General features: G+C 40.0%; 1 protein-coding gene across 9 annotated transcripts in view; it reads right to left on the bottom strand.

Annotated features, from left to right (window-relative positions):
* The window catches only part of LOC131455096 (diacylglycerol kinase zeta-like), an 80568-nt gene that overhangs the window by 47157 nt on the left and 14649 nt on the right, over nucleotides 1-18762 (bottom strand). For 4 of the 9 annotated variants that reach the window (XM_058622598.1, XM_058622597.1, XM_058622604.1 and 1 more), the window contains exons 1-9: nucleotides 17329-17431; nucleotides 6505-7705; nucleotides 4718-4826; nucleotides 4452-4547; nucleotides 3397-3474; nucleotides 2815-2877; nucleotides 1414-1470; nucleotides 697-765; nucleotides 364-435 (exon numbers count right to left, since the gene is read on the bottom strand). In XM_058622598.1, coding sequence (XP_058478581.1) covers nucleotides 364-435; nucleotides 697-765; nucleotides 1414-1470; nucleotides 2815-2877; nucleotides 3397-3474; nucleotides 4452-4547; nucleotides 4718-4826; nucleotides 6505-7532 — 1572 coding nt within the window. In that variant the 5' untranslated portion in view covers nucleotides 7533-7705; nucleotides 17329-17431. Of the gene's footprint in view, nucleotides 1-363; nucleotides 436-696; nucleotides 766-1413; nucleotides 1471-2814; nucleotides 2878-3396; nucleotides 3475-4451; nucleotides 4548-4717; nucleotides 4827-6504; nucleotides 7706-17328; nucleotides 17432-18762 lie in introns of those variants that run through there. The other 5 variants (XM_058622601.1, XM_058622600.1, XM_058622605.1 and 2 more) reach the window with 3 other exon arrangements.

Consider the following 18762-nt stretch of genomic DNA (forward strand, 5'->3'; position numbering starts at 1 on the left):
ATGGAATTATATTCCATTGAAGAGGACATGAAACCAGTAACTAAGACCATCAACTTCTCAGAAATGTGTTTACTGAAGTTGTAAATGAAGTGAGAAGTAGAAGCTAATTTTCCAATAAATTTCCAATTTAAACTAAAAAAAAACTAGACATCTTAGTTGTTAGAACTTGGTTTTAATATTTCAGGTGGCTAATCAATATATTTTTACATAGACAGTATTATAATGTAATTTGAGATGTACAAATTGTGTGTCCACTTTGCCGTTGCCTTGTAAAAGTGTTTAAACATCAAGCTTATCGTGATCCCTGCTCCCCATGTCTTAAACACCAGTTTGCGTGTCCAATTTGAAAGCAGCGTTACTTACAGCCTGTTTGCACCAGGAGCAGCTGATGGCAACAATCTCTTTACTGTGGAAACTAAACTTCTGCTGGAAGCCCTGCACAACAACAGACACACAATTAGAAAGATGAAAAAGAGCATTTATTTGGTGGCAATATGCAAGACACACAGCGTGTAATCTAGGCACACAGTGAGGCACTAAAGGGTTATATTTAGCATCTGAATTCTTTGTAGGTGTATTTTTGTAGTAACAGCGATTAAGTGCTATTTAAATAGCAAACACAGGACCTATGAATCTGCTGGTGCGCGAGGTGAAAATTACCGGTCAATAGAAACTACCGTTAGAATTGACACCCACCTTTCCACACTGTCTACATTTTCCATCTTGCCGTCTCCGATGCACCCAGTGATGACGCACCACAATAGGCTGGAAACAGAAGTAAAACAAACAGAAACAGACATTTTGGCATACGTGTGTATTTCTGGCAGAATGTTATATATATCACACTGTGCATGAAAATACTCCACTGAAACCTATTAAAACTGTATTTCTTTGGTGCCACAGTCATTGGGATACAAATTCATGCATGTCATGCTTCATTCTGAGGTCCTGGCATCTATTTTTTTCAAACCCACACTAATACTCTATTCTATTTTTGCTGTTTTGTGCAGGGAGTACCGAAAAAATAGCTTTTCCCGTAATAAACGAGCAGAATAAGTTTAAAGGTAACATTAGGAAGGGAAGACAAAGTACTACTGTTACAATTGCATATAAAAAAAAAAAAAAAAACAAGAAACATTTACTGCACTAAAAATAATAATGTGGAAAATCAGTGAACTCCATCCATTCATCTTCTAAATCTCCTACTGTAGAATATGCAGATTGATTTCACAACTGTGGCAATATTATGTATACAAATTGGTATTTCAGGGTTAGGATAGAAAGAAATATTTGGTGTTGATGTCAGGACCACATACAAGCACATTTTAAACAATACCTGACTGGAATGACTATGGAATCAATTAAAAGGTGAGAACAAACTCCAGCAGCAGCAGCAGCAGCAGTAGAACTTACCTCCCGAATGTTCCTCGAGCCTGACTCTCTGAAAGAAGGTTTACACCGGAAATTGATCTAAAAGAAAGCAAAGGAAGAGGAGAGAGGAGGACGGACGTAAGTACATACGAGTATTCGGGATTCCTAAATCTGTTGCATGAGCTCCAGAGAGGACACCCGAGTGGAGCCATGACTGCAATGATGTCTAACGTGTCAAAGAGAAAAATACTGTACATGTGGCCCAGTGTTAGTGAAGACAAAGTCCACATCCAGGAGAAATATTAGGATTCCCAGGTTTTAAAGAAAGAAACAGAGGTAACGTTTGCGGTATTCACTTTATCATCCAAGTGTTCCTCCACATTTTAACAAGATAAATTTATAGGGATATTTTGATGTGTCATTTTATAAGAAACTGACACATAGTAACTAACTGCTTAGTGCACTATGTGGTCCTCCTACGTCGCACACCAGCTTGAGACATGAAGAATCGCTCTCACTCAAAACATGGACACTGTAACTTAAGGTCACTGACTTAATAAAAGTTTGTTTTTGCTTTTTAAAAAAAATAATCTCAGGCACATTTAAACATTCATCGTCACGCTCACATTCTTCAATTTTCAAAGATATGATCTGATGAAACCTCTCAGAATGAGCCAGACTTGACCTTCGGAAAACATTCAACGCACTAGATGCTTGGAATAGTTCCACACTTTTCAGAGTCTCCCGAGAGCCGCATATCTGAAATTCCATACTCTGCCACGCTGACCTACGTTGACAGCAAAGTGTGTCCGCTGGTACAGAAAATGGTTGAAAGTAAACCTACAATAAAGACTTCCTTGTAAAACAGCCACAAACACATTACCAGTGTGTACAGTGTGTACAGTGTGTGTGTGTGTGTGTCCCTGTGACCAGTCCTGCAGCTGCGGCCACCACCGTGTCAGAGAACCTCCTTACACTTAAACCAAAAGAGCCGTCCCATCAATCCTGTTAACTTTATCGTACCACGATAATGAAGAGGGGAAATTAGAGGAAGAAACTAAAGAAAGAAAATAATTTGCAATTTAAAGAAAAGAAAATGACCTTTTTACGACAAATGGAGGAAAAACAAGCGGAATTTTGTCAGAGGGTGTGTGTTTGACCAGAATCGAATCTTGATTCAATTCACTCATTTTGTGGATTCACCAAAATCATGTAGAGAAATACATTCTCCATCAAAGTTTTCCCAAATACTGTATTGACGGTATACATATACTTTTGCTCCCATCGACAAATACAGGATTGTCCCTGCGCACTTGGTAATACATAATGAATGAATTGAAGTGATGTTCAGACACACCCCTCTGGTCTGTGAGGTAATTCGGTCAGGCTGACGGTCACAGAGGAAGAGAGAGGAGAGAGAGTGGGTTTTTTTGTGGGTCTCACTCTAAAGTTGGGGTCACTGAGTGGCAGCGTGGCCTCCAACAGGATGGCCTGAGAGCTGGGAAACTGCAGGTCAGACAGGAGGGCACAGTTAAAGACAACGTACCGTCCATTATTTCAAAAACCAAAGTGAACGACAATCATTTAAAGGGTCACTTAAGTGTGGGTGAGCGCTGACAGCACTGTGCACCAACCGCTACAACAAGAACCAGCCAGGAACACAGAGACCCTCTCAGAAGAGGGCTTGCACACAGTATAGTCAGCGCTTACTATGGTATGTAATACAACCACACTTAAATTGAACTATTAAAGTGATGTAAAATAAATGAACAGTTTTCAGCTGAAAAGCAACAACCCATTTTTAGATTCACCTCATGTCAATCTTAAAAGATTAACTAATGTTCCTTTTTAATCCTTCTACGTTCTGGCCTCAGTCACCATACGTGTGGTTTGGTTCTTTTATTCTCTCTTCTTCACCTTTATCTGTCTCTTGCCTGGTCTCTGATGTCTTATACCTGCCTTTTTGTCTTCATAAAGCAGACTAAGATGAAGGAGAACATTTGGATTCCCTCAGGTCAGTCCTACCTTCTCCAGTTGTTCTATACAGATGGTGTGGGCAACTATCTTGCAAGCGGCACACTTCCTTCGACTGGCCGACTTTTGCTGGAAATAGAAAGAAAGAACATGGTTAGTTGGTTAGAAAAAGGAAAAAAGACAGACTCTGCAATACAGTCCATGACCCCTGGAGGTCAGTGTTGTGCTGCATAAATGGAAAGCTGTTACAGCGGGAAAGCACATGTGGAATGACAGCTTTATAAAATCAATTTAGTAAGATTGAAAAATCTCCCAAAATGGATTTTGGGACCAATTTTTTTCATCATTTCCCACTTATGATGTCAGCAAGATACAACCATACTGAAGAAATCACAAAAAGCTATTACAGAAAGAAGAAAAGAGGGACAAAAAAGAGGGAAGGTGGCAGATAATTATGACTACTCTGTCTCTCACCTCCTACAGAAATCTCTTTTTTATAACGACACAGAATCTTTTTACAGCTTCATCTCTACAAGCTCATTCTTCCTGACAAATCCATTTTAAAGGGATAGTTCTGTATAATCTGCACCTGCTTCGTATATTTACGCCACTTTATCTTGCCATTTAACACCCTTTTCTGAATGGAAACTTTCCCACGCCAAACTCCATTGAAAACATTTACAATTTTACATCATGGCCCACAGGAGTTGTTTATCCATTGCTGCCAGTTAAGTTAAATTCTTCATTTGGATTTACTTAAGACATAAAAGTACCAAAGAAGGCAGAAGTAGACTTTTAGTTCATATGTACCTTGTCAGCGATTTAGAAACTTAAACATAAACATAAAATCGTTTTTTTTCCTGTCTCTAGTTGGTTCTCGTCACAGTCAGCTCTATGTCAGTACTTCATACAAACACATTTCACAAAACCTGAGCTATCACTTGAAAATACATCCCTGGTATCTAGGAGACTACTACATAGAATAAATCCACACTGCAGCATCTACAGTAAATGCCACTTGCAGAAGACTGCGCTGTTGAGAACACAAAGAGGGTGAGACAAGAGGGGGAGAAGTAGAAGGAGATAATGAAGAGGGAGGCACTAACCAGAGCTCTGGCTATGCAGTGTTGTTCTCCCACATAGCAGTAATCTCCTGATGCATTTGTCTCAAACCAGATATGATCTCCATACACAGCCGAATCCTGCAGAGGAACACAAGAGGGTTCAGTGAAGCACCAGCAAAGACAAATGAAAAATCTTAATCTTAATTCTGGAAACAGGAGGCAAAAACACTGATGAAGCACAAACTAATATGATGTCTGAGGAATAAAATCACTGACAGTAAATCCTCGATCCAAATACTCTGACTCACAGTCCAGTCCACAGTGCTACGTATAGTTGCTTCTGGGTCGGTCCTGTTCAGAGACGATGTGCTGGGTTGACAGGGCAGTGGGGGCAGGCCGGACTTGAGGATCGCTTTCCTGAAAACACAAGAGAAGTGTGAACCTGCGGTATTTTCTTCTTCACAACAAGATTAGTGTATCTCCCTGTGCAGTGTATCTGCCAAGACACATGTGTATTGTGTAAGTTAATGTTGAAGAAGCCAAGTTTAGTGAAGTCAGCAGTTAGTCTGTGAGTCTAGAGGTGCTGTCATACATGCACCGGAGACTGGAAATTCCCTGGAGAACATTTGAGAAGTTCTGCAGAAGTCACTCTGGACTTTTCGCAGAAATTCTAAAGTCTAAACTCCAGAACTCTCCCGCTGCTGTAAACACAACTCGTTCAGACAATACGAGGTACTATCCCAATATCTCAGGAAAAAAGATTAAAGTCCAGATAAAGAACAACCAAACTACCACCCATGAGGTGAAGTGAGTTATCCTGTTTTCACAAAAACAAAAACTAACATTTAGAAATGGACTTATCGCTTTAGTCGAAATGTGTGTTGCTCAACACCCTGGCATGTAAACAGGTCTGACACCAATATAAACAACCATATATCCTATAAATGCATTTATTTAGTATGGTAAAGTATATGTTTAATAATGACGTGCATAAAATAAGGTTGTTCTTCATTTATCAAGTATATATCTCTTAAAGATATCTTGTCAAAGTAATATTAAAAAGTAAAGTAAAAAAAAAAAAAAACTGCACTAATGGCTTGAATTAATTCTAACTTTAACTTGAAGAATCTAAACCTGGATTATAAGAGACAACCATGATCAAGCATCTCTTTTACACAGGTCTAACCTTTTAATGCAAGACCTTTCACACAAGCACAAGTTTTACACAAGTAAACGGGATTCTCAATTACAGTGTTTATGGAGCTTTTGGTGTAAATGGGGAAATATTTTTGATGACGACCTTTTCCTGGGCAGGGAAGCAGTTTATTTTAGGCACAGTGAGTAACATTGGCAAAGAGATTTATATATTTTCTCAACAGGGAGAGCATCAATATTGGGTTATTGGAAAAACCCCAATATTGATCTATTTTCTTGAGAAAGAAACTTGAATGAGAGGTTGTAGATTAGCTTGTGATTTCCTAATAATGTTGTTGACACAATTTGATATTCAGGGAAAGCACACCTGAGGTGACCTATTTTACTGCCCAATCCAAACAGAATCATCCAGTTCATTTTGTAACCCGATCTTTGTGAACATTTATCACTCAAAGAGCTCATTGTTAGGTAGGTGTTTTTCAAGTTGTGTCACACCAACTACTGTATAAAAGCAATTCCTGCTCTTGGTAACTCCTTTGTGGCATATGACAAAAGCAAAAGGCTCGAGGGCCAGCGGTCATCTTGCCTATGTGCGTCTGGACCAAATAATTACTCAGTGATCACACAATAAGGTTGGTAAATAATATCACAACTAAGAAGCTCCATTCAACCCTGGGGAAAGACTCTACGGCGAAAACAGCCTATGGAAGCCCAGGATCATTTTTCAACTTCTTTATTCATCTGTAAAACAATGTAGAAAACTACAGTATTTCAGCTGCTTCTTTTAACAGCCAAATGTGTTTGGGTACCGCAAATCCTGCAACGTGACTCCCATACAACCCACAACAATGACTCAATTTATCAGGAAATAAGTTCAAGAGCAAACCAACACAAGCTCACTCTGCTGTTCTTTGTGTGTATGTGTGTTAATGATACATACGAGAGGAAGTTCTCCCATGTGTCCAGATAAGGGTCGTAGTATATGGTTCCCTCGTGTCCCCCGAGAGGTGAAGAGCAGCTTTTTTGCAGTGTTGTTGACCCAGTGGCGGTCCCATATGTTTCAGATGCTCCGGGATCGGAGCTCAGACTCGCTGAGGACAGCTGACCCAGGCTGGGGCTGGTCATGGAAGTCGGGATGGGATGATCTGAAGTCTGGTGAAGCTGACTGGAATTTAGACGATTGTATCGGCCATAAACTCCATATGCTGTCTCACTGCTCTGAAGCACAGTGTCTGCAGGGAGGAGGTGGGTGGAGTTTCGTCTTAGACAGCGAGGAGGGCGAAGTAAAGGACGTTTTTTCTTTTTTTTCGCAATGGCTGCCTGGGTTAGGTGCATTTGAGGTGTAGGCCTAATGTTGGCACCTTTCATTGCTGTGGTTCTGCTCTCCACTTCTTCATCAGTCCCTTCGTCTACATCTGACTCAGAACAGGAACACAGGGAAACGTCTGGCTCCTCCTCTTCCTCATCTGTCAGTCCTTTTCCCATCTGGACCATACTCGCAAGTAACATAGACGATCCAAGTAAGTGAGGCTCAATGGATTTTATTTTAGAAGAATGTCGACATCGCACAGGCAACCCGTGTTGTACACAGGAGACGCTGCCAGAGGAACGACGAGCGTGATGAGGTTTGTGCTGAAAAGCCCTTCTTCTTCCTCTCTTGATGGCTCCATCTTCTCTCCTCCCTTCTCTTCCCAGTTCTTCTGCTGCCTCACTGGAGTGTGCCAATCCCAGCCTCTGTCCACTAGCCACCAACAAGCCAATACTGGGCCGTCTGCGCTGGTCACTGCAAACTGGAGTTAAAGCAGTGGAGGGGCGTCTGGACTGGGCTAATGCTACAGAGGGCAGGCCTACACTAGAGCGCCTCCTGGCTTTACTGGCCTGAACAGCAGGACCAGGCTGACGCACTGCAGGATACTTCTGTCTTTTTCGGCGATGACCGAAATGGCGGTAGAAGAAGAAATCCATCATGATTTAGTGCAATATGGAGGGTGCAAAATATGATTTGGGGCATCAGGTAAGAGCTTCCAGGAAATAGCATCCAAGGTAAATGAGTTTCATTCAATATACGACGATGGTCCAGCATCTTCTGATCACCTACTCCTCCACCAGCTCTTCATCTTTCCAGTCTTCCTTAACAAAGGCTGAAGGGGCAAGTAGGTTTTGTAATTCAAATCTATGTTGTTTCATAAACAAAGACATTAACAAACTGTTTACACAAACCTGTCTCAAATAATAATCAAAACTAAAGATAATTTGTCAGCCAGACAAATGTTTAATAAATCTGTGCTTTATTCTGCTATGCTATGTTTTATTCAATCAACGGTTCACTGATGCAGTGCTGCTCCCTTCAAAGTCACAAAAAGTCATCAAAACACCACTGGTTCTCACAGTATTCACAGTTTATTTGAGCTGTTCCTCAAACACTGTTTACCGACACTCTTGGTGTCATGACTTCATGAGTGGTGCTGTAGCGTCTTATGTTCCATATAAAAATAGAAACCGTAGCTGCTGAGAAGTTCCTCTTAAACCCCCTAAAACATCATCTCATCCCTCTTTTTCCATGAGGAAACACCTTCACATATAATTCATAAATCAATCATTGCCAAATGTTTGTACCTTAAGGTGCATCTCGGTGCAGAGAGTAAGGTGATAAGTAAGAGAAAGAATGCTCATGTGGTTTCATGCGTCACAAAGACTTATGAAATCCTCTGGCTCTAAATGTGAGTGCAGCTTGGGTGTGAGAAAGTGTTTAACTGAGAACAACTTTAACCACAGAGGCTTTTTTTGTGTCAGAGTCAGTATAAGCTGCACTGTTTGCCTGTATATGTCTGCTTATTCTGGTGAAATTCAGACGTTTGGAGTTATCTTTTTTTCACAATATTGTTGTGTATCAGTACCAAATTCAAGGATCCGGTACAGGTATCAATTTAAATGTGAACAGTACCAAACCTAACTCCTAACAAATGCTTTTCCTTGACCATATGTTGATTTTTACAATTGCAGCCAAAGTAGTACTATGGTTTGATTTCTCTTAAAGGTCCAGTGTGTAATGACTAGTGACATCTAATGGTGAGACACAGAAGGCTTTCCCAAACTTGCCAGGAAACTACAGTAGCCTTGTGAGATGTTGTTCTTCTTTATTTGCATAGGAAGTTTTCATTTCAAGATAAAAAAACAGTATCTGCTTAAGTTTTGCTAAGCTTTGCTAAATCTCTGAGTATCACATTATGCTGTCACAAGCAAAAGCTCGGGCTAAAGGTAAACTGAGAATGCACTGTGTGACGAAAACTCTGTAGCTTCACATTACCCAAGGGCCTGAGATAGAACTACAGTAACATCACTCTCTTCACAGTGCTGATACTTACTGATATTTACTGGCATTATTGTTCAATATGATACTAGTAATAGTAGTAATAATGTCATAGTAACTTCATAAACAAACCAAAATAATAATCTTGATATAGGAGGATCTACTGCATAAGTATTGTATTAGACAGACAAATGTGCCACTATCAATATTTATTTTATGTTATTCTAACTTCAAACCAAAGTGATTGGGTTTTGGAAAATGTTACCATTGAAAAATGACAATGACAAAAAAAATGTTGTCTGTAAAAGCCTTCATCCAAATGACTAGTGTGTAAGAATTATTGACATCTGGAGGACTCCTCTGCTCACCCCTCTCTAACCAAAGGGAACTACGGTCGCTTTCACATACCAGGAAGGATGTCATTCTTCTTTGTTTTCATAATAAACTTCCCTTTCAAAAATGCAAAATACTTCAAACTCTCCAGCTGCTGGCTGCTGTGAAAACATGGTGGCCAAAGATTGCTGCCTCTACAAAGCAATGATCGTTTTATTTTTAAATGATTATAAACACTACTCGAAGCTATACTCACACTGTTACACGCTGGACGTTTAACTGTTGTTTCGCTCTTTAATAAAAAAAAGAGCAAAAATAGCTGTGTGGCTACCTTGAATTAACGGAAATGCACAAAATCTGGTTTCAGTATTTACTTCTCACTGTTCAAGTGAGCTTACAAGAAACAGAGTGAGTGAGTCGAGGCCTCACAGCAGACCACAACACCACAAATTAACTGACATCAGAACAACAGATGACAGTAACAAAGAGCACACCACCGAAACACACACATAGTCATCTCTCATGTTAATGAGACACGAGACGAGACCTCGCGCGCGGTAAATGTGCGCTCGGTTTAGAACTCCTAACGACTGAAACTGCCACACACACACACCCACACACACACACACACACACACACACACACACACACACACACACACACACACACACACACACACACACACACACACACACACACACACACACACACAGACAGACAGGAAGTGCCATCAGCACACTGAAACCTCTGCTGCTCACTTAATCCCACCAGTGACATTAAACACAGAAGCATTCTGTTGCCTAATGCTCTCTGTGAAAGGTCAGGGTCGACACAATGACAGCATGTCAAGTTACTGACGGCCATGGAGTCAGCTAACGGATGAATAAAATATTGTTTGGATTTCTTACTTGCACGGAGCAATTAAAAGGCCACTTCACCCGAAAAATATACAGTTTTTCTTTTACTTATTTCCAGAGATAAATGTGTTATTTCATCATAAGACAGTGGATCCGAGATATATTTTGACAAAAAGTCGACGTCAAAGTCACTTTCTTTAAAGAAAACAAAGGCCCTACACTGCTCTTTACTGTAAGTACTGTGTACGTTTTAGGAGTAAAAAAAATTAGAAGAGAAATGGTCAAATTAAACAAACACAGCAGCATCATAGGGACTTCAAATTTATTCATTTGACCAAGTGGAAAAAGAAATGTGTGAAACCGCTCTTTAAGGCCAACATCAGTGAGTTCAAATTCAAAGTTTTTTGGTGCCTTTTGTGTTAGAAATCCTCTGTTATTGTTTAACCTTAGTGACACAAACTTAGCAGAGGCTGCAGTAGATGAGCGACTTGCGCTTGCCTGCGATGAACATTGGTAAGCCATTTACAAAATTCAGGCTCCAATGAGAAAAGGTCACCAGGGAGACAAAGTAGTAGATATATCATAGATATCATAGCACAACCACGATACAACCACACTTGAACTATCGCCATGCTGCATGGCCAATTACTGTGATCAGAGAAATGAGGCTGGAAAGTCTGCACTGTTCTGTAAACCAGATATCAAATATCTAATATTAACTACCACAGAGTGGCATATTCCTCTGTCCCATAAAGATAACTTTTCTGATTAGTGGTCAGATTAATATTATGTCCTCCCGAGTGTGAACACGTGTTGAAGTCGCTGCATAAAAGTTGCTTCCTTCATGTCACTTTGATAGGACAGGAAGTGCAGTGAGTGACTTTTCCCACGGACCACTTAGTGGCTTGGGAGCAGCAGAGCCAGCACGTGTCTTGATTGGACAAATGTGTGTACGTCTGTCCTCTGAACATCTGGGTGGAAGTGCACTGCAGTCACAGTTGCTGTTTCAACCTACTTGGGGACACAGTCGGGGGAACATTACAGACTTCTGTCAACATCACAAGCTTTTTTATTTACGGGAAAATAACAGAAATGTTTAAAAGACTGTAAAACTAAAACTTTTTACTTCCATTAAGAAGTAAAAACAGAAACAGGCCAAAATTAATAAAAACACCCCATGCTGACTACTGAAGCAGCATGTATTCAGGCACATTGAGCCACTAAAGAAAAGTCTTAATATCTTAAGGAGATGTTTGCAGTTTTATCTCAGTGTTAGACTTCCTTTTTCATGTGGAAACAGAAGCATGTAAACTGCTCACTCTCCTGCACCAAAGTCCTTAGAGAAAAGATAATGGTTTACAAAGCAACAAAAACATCAGTCTACAGGTAAAATAATGCAGGAAACACATTCTCCAGCTATCTTAGACTTAAATAGATATAGATTTCATGTTCCACACCCTGGATATAATATCAAAACAAGAGAAAAATGTAATTGAAAACCATTACCAGGCTTCTATACAAACACAGATTTAGTTTGTCAGCTGTTTAGACAGATAAAACTCATCTGAGACACAAAAACACAGAGCAACGCATGCTCTGCTGATATATAACGCTGTTTCAGAAGCCTCCAGAGCTCATACATCAGCTACATTTCACTTGTAGTGGTTGCGATGTCACTACAGAAGCACAAAAAAAAAGTTTGTACTGGAGTGATCTTTCATGAGCACGTGCCTTTAATAACCAAAATTGTCCGGGCCAATTTTCTGCATCATTATCTGATCGTTACAAAACTCAAAAATCTATGTCAGCCTCTGAAATCTGATCTGCTCAGCGATAAATCTTTTACATGTCGTCAACAAAGAAGGCTTATGCATAAAAATGACTTCCCTTACAGTTTGAAACTGCTTTTCTCTGCGACTTCTCTCCACTAAACCACTCTCTGTGTTGCCGTTATGCAACAGATGCCTTCCACGATGATAATCCCCTACCATAATGGGGAAGAGCGAGGGAGGCATGAGATGAGGAGACGTCAGTAATGGAACATGACCCACCTGGGTGTGTGTATTTACAAGTCAACAAACCGAAACGCTCTTTGTTTGGCCGAATGTCGACTGATAATAAAGTCCTTTTAAAGACAGAGCGACCAAGGATGAAGCAGTGTACAGCCAGATTCTCGGGACTCTGAAAGTGATCTTTCATTTCCAAGAAGTCTACTTATTTTGTAACCTTCATGAATCTGGATCTTGTCTTAACATTACATCATTTAGCAGATGCTTTTATCCAAAGCGACTTACAATGGAACTGAGTACTATCAGCACACAGGGTACTGGTCTTAACCACTGAGCTACTCCACCCCACTCTTAAAAGTCAGTGATAATGAAAAGCTGCTTTTCACAACACAGTGCAGGCTAAGGTTCAACTTCAGAAGTTCAAACTTAAAGGGTTTGTTCGGTTTGTCATGGCTGCCAGGAAAAATAGTCTCTGGCCACTTGCTCACCTAATAAAATCAATGTCAGCTGAGGTTGCGCTATTTTAGGAATATGTTTGCTGCTCTATTATGTTATTAGCCATTGTTGTACCACTTCCGTCATAGCAGTTACATCCTGTCAGATTATGTTCTTGATTAACCGTAAAGTTACAAAGTAGTTTAATACAACAAGGTCTCTCAGCACAGTTTTTTAATACTAAACATGTTTGAATTAGTGACTGAAATGTAGATTATTAATCAGCAATAACTACCAAACTGCTGCTCTCCTACTCTGTACTCATTACTTGATCACAGTCACAGATTTCGGGCCAATTTTTTTTTTTCCTTCCAACTTATTGGAAGGAATATCTTTAAGTTCTCTTCTCTTCAGGGTTGATGGTTAAAGGAACCCACTGGAGCCTGTATTAAGCTAAAACCAAAGCATGCTCATGGTATCAGGCCTAATTTCTAGGTTTCTAAACATGGTGTCATTGAAGTGCTTGGCTAAATCTAATAGGGTTCTCATAAAATGATTACCACTAAACCAGATTCTGTCCACTAAAAATGGATGGTAACGTCAATCAAGAAGTAAGAATATAATGGCAAAACACCAGGGGGCGACTTGGCTGGGCCAAGTCATTCAGACATGGATATATGGGGGTTACAGCCTGAGCTGAGGCTGGAACAGCAAAAAAGTATCAATGATGGACTCACAAGAATACTCAACACAAAAAAATAGGGTAAGACCTCAGCTGAAAGAGCAACCAGCTGACACTGACCTTCATGGAAAGCAGGTTTTTGTCTGAGTGCGTGCTTCTTTGTGACACTATGCAGAGCTCTGTGCCTTTGTATTAAATATTTACATAAACACAGTAGTGTAATATGCAAATGTTTGGACATAAAAACTGCTCCGCAGCCAAATGTACTGACACCAAACTTTCCAAAGAAAATGAGAGCGGTGGGAGGTTTAACACCTTCACAAGGCTCTGACATGTTTATTGTAATATGACATATAGTATTGTCTGTCGACAATATATCAGTTCCATAATGGAATGTGCTGTATGCCTCAGCCTGCTGCTTCTACTACACACAGGACGAATGGAAAGGTTGAAGCTTGGTTTGGCCACAGGCTCTGACCTTCAGAGTAGATGTTGTACGCTGCTGAATGGAGCTACTTTCACGCGCTGCTCAACTTGCATGCGGCAAAAATAGAAAAATATTCAAATCGTCAAGCAGCAACTTGAGCAACAGTTCTCCTCCTTTGATCCTGCAGTTCTTTTGGCGATCAGTGTTTTAATTCGGCGCTAGTTTGCTGTGGGCCTGTTCAGATTTTGTTCACAAGTAGGTAAGAGGCCGCCACGTGAACGTGCTAGACCAATGCGGTGACTGCTTCTTGTAAACGGAGTCCAATATGGATCCATGGTTTCAGAAAGTAGTAGCGACGATGAGGAAAATACAAGTATAAACATAAAGAACAAACAGGCAAATAGACAATAAGGTGATCTAAGAAAAAGTGTCTTAAATGCTATTTGTATCTGGGCATAGCCTATGTATTTTTACGGGTTACGACCCATAAATATATTTGCACCCTCCATAAATGTGTATATATACTTCCCCGATCCCTCCGCTTACAATATTATTGCACTGTATTCTAAAGATTTATTCTGGCATTGGTATTTCAGCAATGGATATGCTCTCTGGATGCTTGTTTATGTGGGAGATGCAGGCGTATGGATGATTTCCAACAGTTTTCTTACTCACCTAAATGCATTTTTTGTAAGTATCTGAACAAAACCATCTGGTAACTGACTAATGTAATGGATGTGAATAAAAAAAAAGAACCACAAGACCACTTGTGAAACCGTCGAGACTGTTGTGAACAGTTGGAGCAGATGTCATTTAGGTTTTCAGGTGTTATCTCAGCATACTGTATGTATGGTACAGAACCGGGGTGAAACACCATCTTCATGTATAATAATTGGGAGAATCTACTTTTGGAGAAGATAGTTGAGTATTTTCCTCACCGTCACAACTGCTATCTGAGACCACAGAGGCATCCGTTTGCAAAAAGCAGTCACCATATTGGTCGAGCATGATCATGTGACTGCCGCTTCACCACTCGTGAACAAAATCTGATTAGGCCCAGATTAAACCAGTGCCGAATTAAAAAACTGATCACAAAAAAAACGCAGGATTATATTATAATTTTTTTCCTTCTACACGAACAGATCTTGTAAATGAAGTAAGAATTATGTATGAATGTTTAAATGCGAACTCCCCTAAGAAGGCGCAATACACGCAGAAACTGAGGAAGCAGAATGGAACTCAGCCATTATTCATTTGATGATTTACACCTGTAATTTTCCTGGCATTACCCATCTGCTGTGCAAAGCTACAACAACGTAGCATTACGTTTAACAACAACGTCTTCCTTACATTCATCGTCCACCATTTTTGGCTGCTCCACCACTGGTGATCAAATTCAAAAATAAACAAGCCTTTTTCTTAACTAAGAGTTCTTAACTAAGTACATCAAGGACAGGACAGTTGCCTGGCTGTTGCCACTTCAACTGAAATGAATGTTTAGGATAGTAGAGCCATAATATTCTCTATTACGCACTAAAACTTGATCTAAATTTCTCTCATACTGGATATGGTGTGTGTTTACCAGGCCCACACATCTTTCCTTTCCTTTCCCTCTCAGGTTGGAGATGTTTTTACTCTAAACAGAAGTTTTTATTAACAACCTCTCTCTCTATTATCAGTCTAAATGAGGACATGTTTTTAGTCCAAACACCTGTTTAAAAAGGGATAGGTCATGGTTTTTTGACGTGAGATAGTATAAGGCACTGACACATACCCAGCGTACCAGCATACGCTAAAACATAGACAGATTTTAGTCACTTAACAAAAGACTGATCTATTACAAATCTATGCGTCCTTATCTCACAGTTAGACAGTCTTTTCTATCAGAAAACTGATGCTTGTGACCCTCTGTAAACGTACTTGACACTCTCCTGAACCAGTGTCCAAAGAGGAAGTCAGTGATTTTATATCACAGCACACAGGAGTTGTTGATCCACGGCTGGTTCCTTGAGTAAGTTCATATTTGTTTTTTTATTTCAGTGTTTGAAATCCTTCATTTGGATTTACCTCAGTGACTCAAACTTACCAAATAAGGCAGCAGTAGACCAGCAACTCAACCTCTTTAGTCCCCATGAGGTAAAAACACACATTTTCTCTATGGACTTTGGTGCTGGACTAAGTCACGATCTGTTTATCTCTTCTTATAATTAATTACCCACTGATTTATTTAGTTGCGTCTTGTCAAGCTCTTCTCTTGGGCATGAGCCAAAGTTAAAAAAGCATAAAACACCATTCTCCTTGTACGTCTCCCTTAAGTCCTGAGAAAAACATCTGTCTCTTGAGCTTCTCAAAGCTCCACTGCGTTCAGAGTCTGCAGTCTGCTACTGGACTATTGCTGTAAGCACTGCTGAAATACCAGTGGTGTGTTTATACCAGCATTCAGTCATGTCTGGTCCTGCTGTTATTACAGATAATCACGAAATTTCCTCGACATGTGTAAGGACTCGCTTCTTTCGTGTGTGTTTTTTTTCCACTGCTGAAGGAGTAAAGCAGCCATTCCCAAACATAGGAAAGCTGCAGCCCTATTTACATTTGGGAAATTATCTGTGACAAAATTCACAAACACGTTCCTTTTTCCACCTAAAAGCCACCACTGGCACACACTGAAGAGACCCAGTTTGAACACGAGTGGTCAACAAACCCTATGACACCTGTAATTCTTGACTGTTGATGAAGAGGTCGGACTATAGAAGAATAATACACAATTTAAATCAATGGCTTTGTTTTATTTCTGCCACATGTGGATCTTTTTCATTGCTTTTGATAGAAGTTGAGAAGTATTCCACTTTGCAACAGCAGCCATGCCTTTACACAGCCTCTTTCAACTGATTGTCTCATAAAATCTACGTCTGCTCACAATCAGACAGTCTTTTATAACTATAAATTGAAGTTTACGTTGCTTTCTAAAACACTTCCTGCACCAAACTCTGTGGAGAATATCAGTGATTTTCACACTGAACACACAGGAGTTGTTGAACCACTGCTGTCTCCAAGTGAGAGGTAGAAAATACTGTCATATACTTTACATTTTCTGAAGATATTACAGAGTAAGACAAGCATACATTTTATTAGGTGAGCCTCTTTTGGTAAGAGGCTAAAATCTGTTTTTCCTTGTGTCCCCACTGGCAGACACTCAGTTCTCAGTTCAAGTGAGGCTACTTGTCTCAAGGCTGGTTTTGGTGCAGAGAGCATGCACAGCATTCAGCCCTCACTTAATATAGATCAGTCACACCTCACACAACCACAAAAAACAGGAACCATCCAACAATAATCACTGCACAACAGAAGGATATACCAGCAACTCTGGTAAATGCTAAATGCATGGTACACCATAATGATACAACTTTGTGTGCACTGACACTTCCACAAATGATTTGAAAACTAAAGCTGTGACAAGCACTGATGTGTTTCCATTGAGATGTGAACCACTGAGGTAACACGACCTTTGCAATGGTAGGTTTATTGTCATAGATGAAGAGGAACACAGCACTGCATCAGACCACTGACTAATCTGTTCAACCAAACTGGTGATAATCCAGCACAACATGAAGCAGCACCAGATACAGATTACTACATCTGTCTGCTATATTCTAGTCTAAACAATCTACATTATTGTCATTGTACTAAAAGATTAGGAAATAAGAAGCCGACCTGAAAAAGAAAGGAGGACTATCCATCCATGCCTCCACTCGTCTTTTACCTCGCACTAAACCACGGTCAACAGTGACACCGTGAACAGAGCAGAGAGAGAGAGAGAGAGAGAGAGAGGGGTGAGAGAGAAAGTGGGCGTGACCCAAACAGGGAGCATGCCTGAGAGGACGAAAATAACTAAATGCACTTCCTCGACAAGCTGAGTGCAGAACTGTCTGATGAATGTTCACACACATGCACACACACACAGTGAGAAAGAGGAAACGGAAAAGGGCCCGTGAAAGAGCAATAGTGACGTGACACCGCTTTCATGCGGCACTCTGTTTGTGTGTAAGTCAAGAAGGAATGCTGTATTCTAAATAGATGGGGATTTAACTCGGTAATCATTTCATCACCTACTGCATTTGTGCAGTTTTAACAATTAAATCTTTAATCTTATTCGAAGTTTTTTTTTTTTAAATGACTATGTTTTCTTTTCCGTTGTTGTACAGTTGTACTCCCAAGAGCACAATTTAGACTCCATCAAACTCTGCAACACTTTAAACTTTAGTTTGCTTTTACCTTTACTCGCCTCAGAAGTCACACCGACAACATGTTCCTGACCGGACGCAGCCAAAACAGGGTCAGTGGTGTCAACCTGAAAAATGTGTCACTTAACACTCTGCTCTCATGATGTCCCGCACCGGTCCAATTTTCTTGTGTCACAACATCACCATATTTTGTTACGCAGTGTGACTGTTAGTCACCGTCTATATGGAGACGCTTCACCTCCAGCTGCTGAATCACAACACTAAGCAAATGGCTTCCTCTTTGATGGTATCGAGAAGTCAAACCAATCCATTCACTACCAAAACAAAGAAAAAGTAACACAAGCATGTGTGGAGACAAATAAACAATGATATCATGTAAAACGGCGGCTGAAAGAGCTGGAGTTGTGACCACAGGCCAAGGACGGACGACTCAAACCTTCAGACATTGCATGACTCATTAATTGTCCAGTGTGTGATAGAAGTAGAAGCATGATGGCACAAGATGGCGACACTTTTTTATTTATGCATCTATTGTCCTTATTTCCAAAAAATAGAAAGTCAAATACATAATTCATTTATCCTTTGAGTGTGGGTATAGCTTCCATCATGAGACTTGACTAGAGCTGAAACAATTACTCGATGAACCGATTACTAAATTAATCGCCAACAATTTTGATAAACGATTCATCGGTTTGAAGCTTTTTTTCATTATTAGAAAAAAGATATCTGATCGTTTCAGCTTCTTATATGTGAATATTTTCTTCACTTTTTTCTTCTTCCACTGATCAACTTTTTTTTAACATTTTTTTTTTCATATTATTTTATGGACCAAACGATTAATCGTGAAAATAATGAACCGATTAATCAATTATGAAAATAATTTTCAGTTGCAGCTCTAGGCTTG

The sequence above is a fragment of the Solea solea genome, chromosome 2, assembly GCF_958295425.1.
Source record: "Solea solea chromosome 2, fSolSol10.1, whole genome shotgun sequence".
Taxonomy (NCBI): Eukaryota; Metazoa; Chordata; class Actinopteri; order Pleuronectiformes; family Soleidae; genus Solea; species Solea solea.